The following is a 13,021-nucleotide window of genomic DNA, read 5'->3' on the forward strand; positions in this document are numbered from 1 at the left end:
AATGCCTGGCAAGTGTTTGTCGACAATGGCGTGACAGCAGGATGAAAGTAAGATGACAAAGTTGGAGTGACGATGGTGCAATGACCACAAGGGCATCACGATTACGAGCAGATACCTAGTGGTATCTGCACCCTACTGGCATCTAAGGTACCGGTATCTAAGGTATCTGCAGCCCTACAGGTAAGTCTGCAGACCTTCTATAAACAGTCAGTATATTAAATATTCAAACAATCCTAGCTTTTTTTCTTTTAGCTTTCGGTGTAGTGATCTTGTCTTTCTTTTTCTCGATTCTAAGGTTGGCAGGTGTGCATGAGAAGAGGCCTGTTGTTAAGCCAGGAAGGATTCATAAACTAACAATGGGTGGCGATACTGCCTTGAAGTTCCCATGCCAGCTTGCTATAACATCATAAATTTTGATAGCGTCTCTAGTGACCTAATTTCTTTTTATAACAATGGACTACGTACATGCATGTCGTTCTAAAATGGGCAAATAATGAACTTGAAGACTTGCGAACATTTAGTGAACCGCAATAACCCAAATACAAGAAAATTCTTCGACATTCATGACGTCACAATTGCATGCTGTATTTCTGGCGTAAACCTTAAGTGGAAGCTTGGCCTTAATATTCCCATCTAGTAGTAAGTTCTTACCGCAACACTAAGGAAAATGGAGTATTGAAACAATACTTCATTAGTGTAAACTGATTCAGGTTTTCCTTTAGTGCCCTTTTAAAAGAAACATCTAATTAGCAATCAAGCCAACATAAATTTAACTTATGATTTTGTAGGGAAAACAAGTACTTGATGTGCTGCATTAGTTGTACCCGTAACAGTCAGCACTGAGCTGTGGTCAGTCGTGAAAAACCAATTTGGTATTCTTTTTAACAGTGGGCCTTAACATACGTCTTTTACTGCAATATGTGGTTGTCACACTCCACGGCAGCTTGGTCTGATCCCTTGTCTGCTTTGTGTTTCATTACTGTTTTCCTTTGCTGTTCTCGTTTTGCTCATCGTCTTGCTGTGAAGAGTCACTTTACTCGGTGATTATCTCGCGCCTCTTGAACTCTCCCTCTGATATGCCTCCATTTGATCTTTGTTCGAGTGGGGTCGTGTGTGCCACTATCCAGGGGCAAGGACTTGGCACATTCCATGTGTCAGGATTACCGTGCAATCAGCTGTCAGTCATATAAGGATTAAAAGTTGTGACAGTGACATTGTGACTGTGACCATAAGCGTACATGCATTCTCCTGTTTGGAGAGATATTACCTGTGACTTGGCTTCAAGGCAGTGTAGTTTATTGCTTTTATCTCATGAGTGCTGCTACTACCAGACCTATTCTGGCTTCTTTTTTTATTATTATTTCTCCTTTTTTGGGGGGAGGGGGGAGGAGGGGGAAGGCTGGTCAGCATGATTAATTGTCAACACATTGTTGCTGTTAAAGTGTCCTTTCAGTCTTCTGTTTCACAAGATGAGGAAAAATGGAACTTGTAAACTATGCAAGCACGGACCATGACATTTATGCACAGTTTGATGGCCATCGCCTAGAAACCGCTCAGGGGGAGTCATTGATTTCTGAAAGGAAAATGATAAACCAGTGGCAAAAGAACACGGCAAGCAAATGCTGAATTAGTCTAGATATTTAAATTACCCTTCTCTAAACCTTACAACATTTGTTGTATGCCAAGAGAAAGCTCAGTTGCAAAGAAAAATGTGACCGGTAGGTGCTGCCTCATGCTTTGAGTCGGATGGCTGCACAGATAGAGGGCACCACACTTCCTTGAAGAAATGCCGACAGCGCATTGCGAAAGTTAAATGCTCTGCTGGAAAGTGGAACGAAGTTGGCCAAACTGTGTTCCGATTTTCATGTTCAATTATGACGTAATTAACCTTTCTCTTATTACCTGTGGCTTGCCACTTAGGATGTGTTGCCTCGAGAGTGTTGGCACTGTATTTTTGCAATGGCAGCACCACTCTTGTCTTAGGTTTGCACTATTTTCTCGTTCCCAAAAGCTCTGTTATCGACAAGAGTGGTGCTTTGAGTAGCTTGAAACACTAGTCGACCGCTTTTATTTACCATTAGTCTTCCCTTATTAGATGAAACAGTGGTAGTATGATTTAGATAGGAAATGTGGATTTATGACGGTCATGTTGAGACGGAGCAAACATCTGTTTGGGCAGGTCAAGTAACTTGTGTAGCAGATAACTGGCAATCTGTTAGAGAAATAGTGGTTGTCAAGGAAAGGGAAATGCAGTGGAGGGCAGCTAAAAATTTTATCTAATAATCAGATAAGGAAAGTGATGGTCATTGGACAGGTTTGAGTGACATAAGGCAGGCGGTTACTGACCTAGTATACTATTCTCTCCCCAGCCCCTTTCTTCATTGTCTAACCAGATTTCCAAAAATAATATCAACATACTCTTCAGTGCCTCATGGTTTTGATTGAAAATATGCAACTGTAATTATAATTGTAACATATGGCAAATACTGTGACTTACCAATATAAAGAGCTTAATTTGAATCTTAAAGCTTGTCGTCAAGTAGCTAAAAGTGGCTTGGTTTTAAGCTCTGGATCAGTGGCATTGCAAAAGCTGTCTGAGCTATTGCACGCTATTCCTACTTTATATAGCTAACTGTTTTAATTTGCCTGACTACAGCTCTTCCTTCGAGTATTTCACTCATTAAATGTGCATTAACCCTGTTCATAGAATTCAAATGTAGAACTGTATTCTCTGTACTCTCCTAGGAGAGTGTCCAACACTCGTTACTTCACATTGCGATGCTATTTGTGTTTTCTCCTGCCACATGTCAGGTCTCGACAGTGGGCATGAATACGTACGTTTTTGGGCCAGCTGCAGGCTGGAGTTCATTCAGCCGTCATGCCGTCACAAATGCCGATCGCTCTGTCGGGTCCAGACAGGACGGCACTTTCTATTTCCTGTGTGTGTCTGTTGGTGGAATGTGTGCTCAGCTGCGCACACGCCTGTGCGTGGTGGGGAGGAGGGGGGGAGGCAGTTAGCTTGGGCTGTGTATTATTTCCGCTGTTCTGGGCAGTATATGTGCGTAAAAGGTGCTGCGATCAGTATTGCTACATGGCATGCTAAAGGTGGCATGCACACTTAATATAATAAACTTAATAATAAATTTTTCATGACAAACATTTCAGTGCAGTTATTGTCCAGTGCAGGGTTGTGGTGTTGTAATGTACAGAGAGCTGTGGCTGCAATGTTGATGGTATCTGTGTGGATTTCGACAGTTGTCATTGCCTATTAGTAATACAATTATTTGTCGACCTTTGCGTCAATTGAAAATTAAAAATTTTGAGTTTTAACAAGGGGGGGTATGCCAAGTGGACATGTCCATTTCATCTACTGCTGAAGTGCTGATTTGCTGGGCTGGGGTAGGCGTCAGAAGGAGGCCTGCACTCCAGCCAATCAGCACTTCAGCAGCAGACGAAATGGACATGTCTACTAGGTAAACTCTTACAGAATAACTCCCTCCCACCCAGTTCTCCTAATGGTCACATAATTAGACATGGAATATCTCTACATACAGTAATTTATTGTTTGTTGAGCTATGAAAAACGATTGACATAAGCACTACGCTGAGCTTAAGCTTGAGTAGAAATAATTTACTGTGCTGTTAATGCTTGCTTTTATAGTGCAATTTCACAAATGTTTAATGACTTCTCGTGCTCTCCTACATGTGGCATAGAGATGGGTGTGCTGGAGAGAAGTGAGAAAAGATATGCTGCTTATTGTTGGTTCACCTGAAATTGTTCTGCACCAAGTGATAAAAAAAACTTTGCATGCTCGTTACGATAACCACGCTTCTTTGCAAGCAGCACAGCTGTACGTTATTTCATGCACATACGGGCCACTCGACAGCTCAGCAGAACATAATCTCTTAAAGTTGTAAACCTGCTTGCTTCTTTCTCTCCTTGTTCTTTTTTTATCAAGAAATGAAGGCACAAGCTAGCTGTAGTAAAAGGGAAAGGGAACGTTAATGGCTGGTGTTTTTATACGTCGTAGAGGGAGCATAGCAGAGGGCACATGCGTCAACACAAGCTCCGAGATAAGCACTGAGCAAACGGCCCGGATCTGTTCCCATCCCCACCATGCTCTTTCTGTCTCTGCCTACCCATCTTATCTTGGACAACACGGGGCTGGGCTGTCTGGCATCACCTCCCGTCTTTCCCACTCCCACTCCTTTTTTTTTTTTTTTTTTGTTCTTGTCAGATCCCTTGAATACGTTATCTGGCTCTCGTGGCTCTGTCCGTGCTGAGCAAGAGGCTCCCACCAAGTAGTACGCAGTGAATGGGCAGTGGCTGGCTCTGGCTGTCTGTGGCACACTGGTAGTGGTGGTGGTGATTGTGCTGTGGAATAGTGTGTTTTCTATGCTCCGGAGGGAGCCCAAAATGCTCCTGCTTGTGCCTCTGGAAGACGGAACAAGGAGGGTCGTGTACCTGAGTCAGGGCTGCCTTTTGAAGCTGGCCACGGGAGAGTCGTTGGCAGGTGGTAACAGCACTGCGACTGGTGAGGAGTCTCTCGGTGACTGAAGTTGCGGAGCCTTGCTTTATTTGTTCATTATTATTATTATTATTTTGGCTGCTTATATGTATTGGGGAAATGTTGACGGTCATAGGTGCACCTGTGCCATTTTTGAAGCAATTGATGTTGATAGTCGCCTGTTTACGAGCTGGGCAGCTATGAAATTATTTGGTAAATGTTGGGGCAAAATGAAATGAGCATATGATTGGCTGTAGATCGCTGTAAAGAGCAGAACGCAGCTGATAGAAGAGAGAGGCTCTATATTATAAAAACAGAGAATTTTGCTGGCACGTATACAACCGCTGGCATGCTACTCTGTATAGGGATGGGGAATGGGATAGTAGAAAGAACACATTTGCACTATACGTGCGACTACATTACAGGAAAACAAGTGGGACATTCAAGTGCTGTAGATAGAAACACAATGTCACTGAATGTCCTTGCATTGGGTTGCCATTTTTATTGCTTTGATTCCTGCACGTGCCATATCGAGCACAAGGAAATGGTTCATTCATCCCCTCTGCAAGCCAAAGTTGACGGAAGATAAATGGCTCTGCACATTGCATATCTGTCCTGGTTGGTGAATCTGTGGCTTTTGACTCGAACTTTGCGTGCTGGCTTGGCTTGCCTGCATGCTATTGAGGGCAAAACAGAGCTTGCACTGAACTGCAATAGACTCCTGAAATGGCAGGAGAAAGGAGAAAAAAGGAGGCTAGATTATGCGTCTCTATGCATCTGGTTTAATCTTGCAACACAATAGCCAGTGTACTCATCCTTATCCTATCTCGTGCTGCTGCTCTTGTACTGGTGTAAGAAGTCCAGCGTGACTAGAGATTTAGCTCTTTCTTTAGTACTTTTTTTTTTTGTAAGCATTCCTCACTTTTGTGTCTGAGGAGCCCTTGCCAAGAGACAGCCATCGGTTATTTTTCCAAACATTAGTGGTTCTCCTTGGAGTAGCTTATATTATTATTTACCTGTTTGTGTAGACGGCTCATTGGGCCCCATCGTCTCTCGAGCGGCCATATTTAAAATGGACAAGTATGTCCTTGCCTTGCAACATCGTTAGTTGCCAGGAGTGGAAGCTTATCGATCTTGTTACTGTCGGCAGTAGTTCTTTTTTTTTTCTTTTTCTAGCTTTGTTAAAACCATGTGTCTGGTTGCCTTCCTGTCCTGCTGCAAAAAAACAGACGCAAACATCTGGAGCCTTCGAATGAAAAGCAGTCTCCGAATTCATGCTGCCTTATGGTGTACACTGGGCATGCAGCTGACAGCCGTGAATTGAAAAGGCCATATGAATTGTGGGAATGTGCTAATGTCTTCCAGGATATGCATCACTTTCAGTACAAGCATGAGAGCTGTATTTTTGAGCAGTTGTCTGCAGGTCTCGTCTCCACACTTGTATGACAAAAAAAAAAAAGAAAACGTTGTGTGGTAGCAGTCCTTCATAGACTAAAGTTTGACCACTTTTTGTTGGTTCACTCTTACATTTATGTCTCAAACTTTCGGCATGTTAGTTCACCCATGTTCATTTTTGCGCAAATGCTTGCACAGAATGTTAGCCTAAGGTTTTTGCTCAAGAGACACGAGCAGATGTGTGCCATCCTGATTGTTATATTTGTAGCTGACAAAATTCTTGTAATTAGGGATATTTTCTGTAACATTTGCAAGCCATCAAATGCATGCACATATTATTAGCAGAGTGCATTCCTTTTTAAATTGGGAATGCAAACAAAAAAATTGGGAGGTGTCCTGCCCTGTGTGCAAAGACTCTGCATTGATGGCCAGTGCAACTATGGAGCACCGTTGTTCACAATTTATCCTCTTCCTTTTCTTCCATTGCTCATTCTGCCTGAAGCTGCTGTTGTAGTTCTCATTGTTGTCATCCCAAATGTCAGTAGCACATAATAGGCTAAGCACTGCGTGGTTAAGAGAAACGGACAGAGATAAGGATTGCTTGAACATTGTCACATACACATAAATTTAAGCTGCAGAAGAAAAAAACTTAACAATGCTAACAAAATGCAGAATTTTGAAAATGGAAAATAAGAGGAAACAGTTTAGCAAGGTAGTAACTTGGTTTCAGTAAGCTATTTCCAGACTAGGGAGCGAACATTTCTGTGGCCAAACCCAAAAATAGAGACTGCAAAAGTCTGTCTGTACTACAGGGAACAGATAAATCCAGACTAAGATAGATTGCACAGCCTAGCCTGCGATACTCATTTTCTTATCACACAGAAATCTCGACAGGAGAAAAAGAAATGGTCTGTTGTTATTTTTTATTGGTATGAGCATAATGGAGAGGGAATCAGTCAAGACAACATATGTAAATAAAAAGTGACCACCCTTCCTGTGAAGAGGGGAGCAAGTCAAGCTTGGGATGCACGGCTGTTCGTTATCGTAACGCCTCAGCATTGTGCTCCCTCACGGTGAGGTCAGCACGATGACGGCAAGCCCTTTCTCGATTGAGTTCTTGGCAGCGTTCATCCAACGCTGCCTGTTCCATGGCCGAACGTACGACTCGCGACACACGGCCGGCTCCGGCTGCTGTTCTTTCGATGCAGCCTGCTCTTTGCCAGAACGAGCCAAACGTGGCCTCCCCATCAGACTGCTGGGCCTGAACTGGCAGGAAACTGCATGCATGAGGCGAGGGAACACACTATCACACCCTTTCCCTCCTCTGGAGGGAGGAGATGCCTGTGACTAGCTCACGCCTTGTGCCGCGTCTACTTCATGCATATAAAACCTCGCTTTAACGGGCACATATGATGAACTGACCGGGGTTGAAATGGTTAGCATAGTGGTCTCACAACTCGGAGGTCAGTGGTTCGTATCCGCAGCCCGACAAGCAATTTTCATTTTCACGTGGCTTGAGTTCTTTCGTACGCCAACACCAACACTGATGCCAACACGAGTGAGGCAATACAAGCTTTGCTTGGAAACTTCATGCTAATATACGACAATGCAGCCTCATGTGGGAAACCTCATCTTCATCTTTGGAAGAATTTGCTGGGCCAGGTATGCAGAAAGTGTCGACAATCCATAGAATAAGCCAGCACTGGATCCAACAATGCTTATCATGCTCGTGTCCAACCCTTTTTCTTTGTAGATTTTTCTCCACTGCAGCCTAATTGTTCTTTGGTGTCTAAAGGTAACCTTACCACATAGCCCGATATACAGTTAGTTTGTTATATTCATTTGCGAAGCAATGCTTTATTGTAAGAAGCTAAATTTGACAAGCCATTGTCATTAAATTTATGGTAGGCCATGCAAAGGCCTTGTGTTTGTGGCTCGAAGCACAGTGACGGGTAGCAAACTTGGCTGGCATGCATTGAAGACTGAACCCTGAGGTTGAGTTAGTGGTTTCGATGGTCAAGTTCTTTTTGTTTTTTATCTGGTGTCCGTTGATAATATTGCTAATGCATAACACTGCACTTCAGTTAGAATGAGAGATAGCCTTAAAGGCTATCGTTGAAAAGGGACACAGTTTGCTACACTGTTCCTGTTTCGTGTGCCGGCTTTGCTGTGCTCACTTCTGTTTGGAGCATGTTCGCTGTGTCAAAAATCCAGGGCTGCTACCTTGACCTTGTTTGCATTGTGCATAAGTTTGAAGCGCTGTGCTTTCAGACACTCTGCTAAATGCACAGTAGCCGAGCTGTGTCATTCCTATTGCACAGGTAATAGAGAGATGACTGAATTACACAGTGAAGGCCAAGATTATACAATGCCAACAGCCTTATAGATTTGCTGACTGTAAACTTCTTGAACTTAGAACCGTCTCCTTTCTGTGCCAAAGGACAGACAGCTGTAGCAGCATGACACATTAGGTAGTCGCTAGCCCATTAGCCATTCATGTAGAAAAGGTTGCAGATCTGTTTAATTCGCTGAGGCAAGTGGGTTTTGATATGCACTATGTGATCTTTGAGCAATTAATGAAAGGTCTCTCATGCTTAGAACTGTTTTCGTAAAAGTATTTGAAGGCTGGAAATTGGGAAATACAAATTTACGATCACCAAGTGTGTGCGTGCATGTGCGAGAGAGACTTGACAATTCATTGTTTCCAATGCAGCCAAGTCGTATAATGCCATGTCCACTTCTGAACTTTTCGACTGTGCTATTGTTTGATAACTACGGACGGCAAGTACATTATATGTGATAGTGGTTTCATGTGGGGCTTGCATTTTGACGAGGGGTGGTTCAAGTTAAGTATCGTCTCTTGTTTTGCCTCTGCTGTTCACTCCTATGATATCAGGGTCTCCAAGAGCCTCCTGCAGTTATTGTTTGGGTTACTTTTCATGAGCAAGTTTTTCATCTGACTTCTTGTCACACTGTCCTTGTGGCTGGAACAAGAAAGGGCAGCCTGGGGCACTAGTAGCAGTTGTAGTTGACACCATGTTAGCCCATCTACAGAAAATCTTACAATCACAGATGTGCACAGCAGGTTTGATGAAGTGAGAGCAGTGCAACAAAACATGAATAATTCTCTTTTTTTTCCATTGACGTGCAGCATTGTTTTAGTGCAGAAATCTGCAACTTGCACACTGACGCTTGCTGCTTCTGGGATAACTACTCACCATACGCTCATCAAAGTGGGTACACCTAGGCGAGTCCACATTGAAATTCACATTGCGAATCCCTACTTTTTCATGAATACGTAATACTTCACAAGCTCTACGTACACTACGTGAAATGGCTCACCTCATGGTGTAAACACTGTGCTTTATCTGATTATCTTGGGAACATTATCACTGTAGGAACAGGATAATCAGTCACGCGCACAATTGCATTGCCTGAATGTTTTGGTTTTCAGTTTTGTTTGTGTGGAGTCTACTGTGAATCGTAATGCAACAGGTGCAACCACCGTTCTCGGGAAATGTTTTTGAGCTTCTCCTTTTTTTTTTTCTTTGCCTGGTTGTGCAGAATCGAAGCCAGAAGCCATGACTGCTGCAGCAGAGGCAGATGCCTCCAGCCTCGGCTCAGCTGAGGACAGTGGCAAGGGTTCCTCGACCTCCGAGGAAGAAGATGGCAATGTGGCCAAGCCAGCTGCAGCTGTGGGTGAAGCAGCACCAGAAACTGGTGGGCAGGAGCTGGTCTTCATTCAGGACACTGGCTTCAACGTGCGAATTCAGGCACCAGGCATAGAGACATTTGACATTCAGGTGAGGGATGCTCGTGTGCAGACTCTGTTCCAGCTCTTTACTGTAGGGTACGCCTGTAATTTCCCTCTCTCTTTCTTTCCTGCACCACTCGAAACTCATTTGATACTCATTTTTTTTTTAATGATAGTTTTACTTAATGGTACACTCGACTGCACTCTTGCTGTGCCGTTTACAGTTGGCTGGTTGAAATCAAGAGCTTGGAACACATTTGCCTTGTTCGTTCAGAGCATGACACTCCAGCTCAGAGATGCTCCCACCTTCAACCTGGAAGCTCTACTAAGATCCAACAGAAACCTGACCACGTGGCTACTCCGAATGCTCTAGGAGCAGCCAGCACATTCGGCTGGGGCAAGCTAACTTTGTTTCTAATCTCAAGAGAGCTCTGCATCACTGCAAACTGTGTTGGAGCGCAGTCAAAACCAGTCAAGTGTACCACTCTGTGGCTTCAGTATTTGATTTAGAAACATGGTTATGCCATGTTTGTACACTTACGTGCTACAAGATTAACACTGACGTTTTTATAGATTGATATCGGTGACTGCTTTTGTACTACATGAGTTTGCCTAAAAACAGGCATCCTGCTTTCACAGTTTGTAGTTTTCAGGTTGCCGACCATTTTTGCTGGGCACATGGCTGAAACACTTAATATAAACATGCAACAAGCTTAACCCAGTCACCTTGTGGGGTTTCACGAATGTTTTTCACGACTAAACAGGTCTGCGCCATATATTAGTTTGTGATTTTAGGATTTCAAGAATTCTTGCATGCATCAGATCACTCCATTATGTAAAGCAATCCAAGTTGAATTTCATTAAGCCAGTTTACAGACAATGAAGTATGCAGATGTAACTAAGGGAAGGATCCTGTAGATCAGTAGCAGAAACCACCACTGGTTAAAGCAGCAGGTAGACGGTGCTTTCAAGCGTAGCATGTCAAGTTTGTATTGTGCAGTGCCTGTAAATATGCCTTATATTTCGAGGCTCATAGCGGTCCTTGAAACCCTTGAATACTCTTCAGCATGAAACCACCATTTCCAAGCCCATGAAAGCCCTTAAAACGGCCTTGAACCAGCTCTAGGACTTCGTGAAAAAGCACAGTCCGCAGATAGCACACTCTGCTGTGAACATCTCAGCCAAATTTCGCAGTCATGTGCAGCTCATGGAGCTTGCAAGCGAAGCATGAAGTCACCTTTTTTCCTCAGAGGCCGTTTTCAACAGAAGCCTGCTCCTCACTCTTTTCTGGACGCTTTGTTTCGTAATATAGCAGATTGCCACATGCAGCTGCAATTGGCCAATCAAGAAGGGTGTTTGCACTGGTTTGCTTGTTCCTACATTTACTGTGTATATTTCTTGCCACAGTTTGATAATTACGCTGAAGTAAGCTAAAATCTATCAAATTTTGATAAGAATTACGCGCTTCCGGAGGAAACCGACTGGTATCGTCTGCTCACACATGGCCAAGACCGCCAGTGTAGGAGTTAAACTTTGGCTACCCATAGGAGCGTGAGTGCGCACTCAAGCCCTGTCGTGCACGAAGCAAACGCTGTGCATACGCACTGCAGTTGCATGTAGCTACAGTCTGCCACATAGTGTAGATACCTTGGCCGCCACGACGAGTCCACTGACTCAGCGCACTGCGGCTCGCTGAGGACAACTGTGTTGGAAGTTGGAAGTAGAAAATCGGAAGTAGTGGCATCTACGTGAACATCCAAAAGCAAATTTGAACTGCACGCCATGGATGTTCAACAGTTGTGGGCACGTCCCACTCTGCCATAGCCTTCACAGTGCTAGCCATTGAAGGAGTGGAAGCACCGCCTGTGGTGAATGCATTGAAGTACTTTTTGCGGCAAAGTATTTCTGAAATAGTCCACTTTAATTTCAAAAGCATTTCATCATCATCGTCATCCTACTTTATGTCCACTGCAGGACGAAGGCCTCTCTCCCTGCGGTCTCCATTACCCCTGTCCTGCGCCAACCAATTCGAACTAGTGCCCGCAAATTTCCTAATTTTGTCGCAGCACCTAGTCTTCTGCCGTTCTCTACTGCGCTTCCCTTTTCTTGGTACCCATTCTGTCACCCTAATGGTCCAACGGTTATCTTATCTGCACATTACATGACCTGCCCAGCACCATTTTTTTTCTCTTTATGTCAATTAGAATATCATCTATACCCATTTACTCTCTAATCCAAACCGCTCTCTTTCTGTCTCTTAAATTTTTGCCGAGCATTCTTCGTTCCATCGCTCTTTGCGCGGTCCTTAACTTGTTCTCAAGCTTCTTTGTCAGTCTCCAAGTCTCTGCGCCATATGTCAGCACCGGTGAAATGCACTGGTTGTATACTTTCCTTTTCAATGATAATGGTAAGCTTCCAGTCAGGAGCTGACAATGTCTGTCGTATGCGATCCGACCCAGTTTTTATTCTTCGATGAATTTCCTCCTCATGATCAGGGTTCCCTGTGATTAATTGACCTAGGTGAACGTACTCCTTCACATTCTCTAGAGGCTGACTGGCGATCCTGAACCCTTGTTCCTTTGCCCGGTTATTCATCATTATCTTTTTCTTCTGCATATTATTCTTGAACACCGCTCTTACAATCTGTCTGTTAAGGCGCTCAATCATTTGTCATTACTCGTCTGCAGTATTGCTGAATAGAACAATGTCATCAGCAAACCAAAGGTTACTGAGGTATTCACCGTTGATCCTTACTCTTGAGCCTTCCCAGTTTAATAGCCTGAATACTTCTTCCGAGCAGGCAGTGAATAGCATTGGATAGATTCTGTCTCCTTGTCTGACCCCTTTCTTTACAGGTGTCTTCCTAGTTTTTAGAATTAAGATAGCTGTGGAATCTCTGTAGATATTTTCCAAAGTATTTACATAAGCCATCTGTACCCCTTGACTACGCAATGTATCTGTGACTGCTGGTATCTCTACTGAATCAAATGCCTTTTCGTAATCTATGAAAGCCATATAGAGAGGCTGACTGTACTCTGCAAATTTCTTAATTACCTGATTGATGACATGGATGTGATCCATTGTAGAGTATCCGTTCCTGAAACCTGCCTGTTTCATTGGTTGAATAAAGTCCAGCGTTGCTGTTATTCGATTGGAGATTATCTTGGTGAATACTTTGCATAATACTGGGAGTAAGGTAATGGGCCTATAATTTTCCAATTCTTTAACGTCTTTTCGTGGATTAGTATAATGTTTGCATTCTCCCAGTTTCCAGAAGTCTTCCAAAAGCATTTACTGGCTTCAATAAGATGTGGTTCAGAGCCCCTTTAAAGGCGAATTGCAATGAAATTTCATTTTGGCTAGTT

The 13,021-nt window shown here is 43.5% G+C and overlaps 1 protein-coding gene across 2 annotated transcripts in view; it reads left to right on the top strand.

The window, feature by feature from the left end:
• clu (clustered mitochondria protein homolog) overlaps window positions 1-13,021 on the top strand; it is a 99,262-nt gene that overhangs the window by 9,831 nt on the left and 76,410 nt on the right. Inside the window, exons 1-2 of one of the 2 annotated variants that reach the window (XM_075686605.1) lie at window positions 4,295-4,534; window positions 9,467-9,705. In XM_075686605.1, coding sequence (XP_075542720.1) covers window positions 4,396-4,534; window positions 9,467-9,705 — 378 coding nt within the window. In that variant the 5' untranslated portion in view covers window positions 4,295-4,395. Of the gene's footprint in view, window positions 1-4,294; window positions 4,535-9,466; window positions 9,706-13,021 lie in introns of those variants that run through there. The other variant, XM_075686604.1, reaches the window with a different exon arrangement.

Source organism: Dermacentor variabilis, chromosome 3 (assembly GCF_050947875.1).
Source record: "Dermacentor variabilis isolate Ectoservices chromosome 3, ASM5094787v1, whole genome shotgun sequence".
NCBI classification, from domain to species: domain Eukaryota; kingdom Metazoa; phylum Arthropoda; class Arachnida; order Ixodida; family Ixodidae; genus Dermacentor; species Dermacentor variabilis.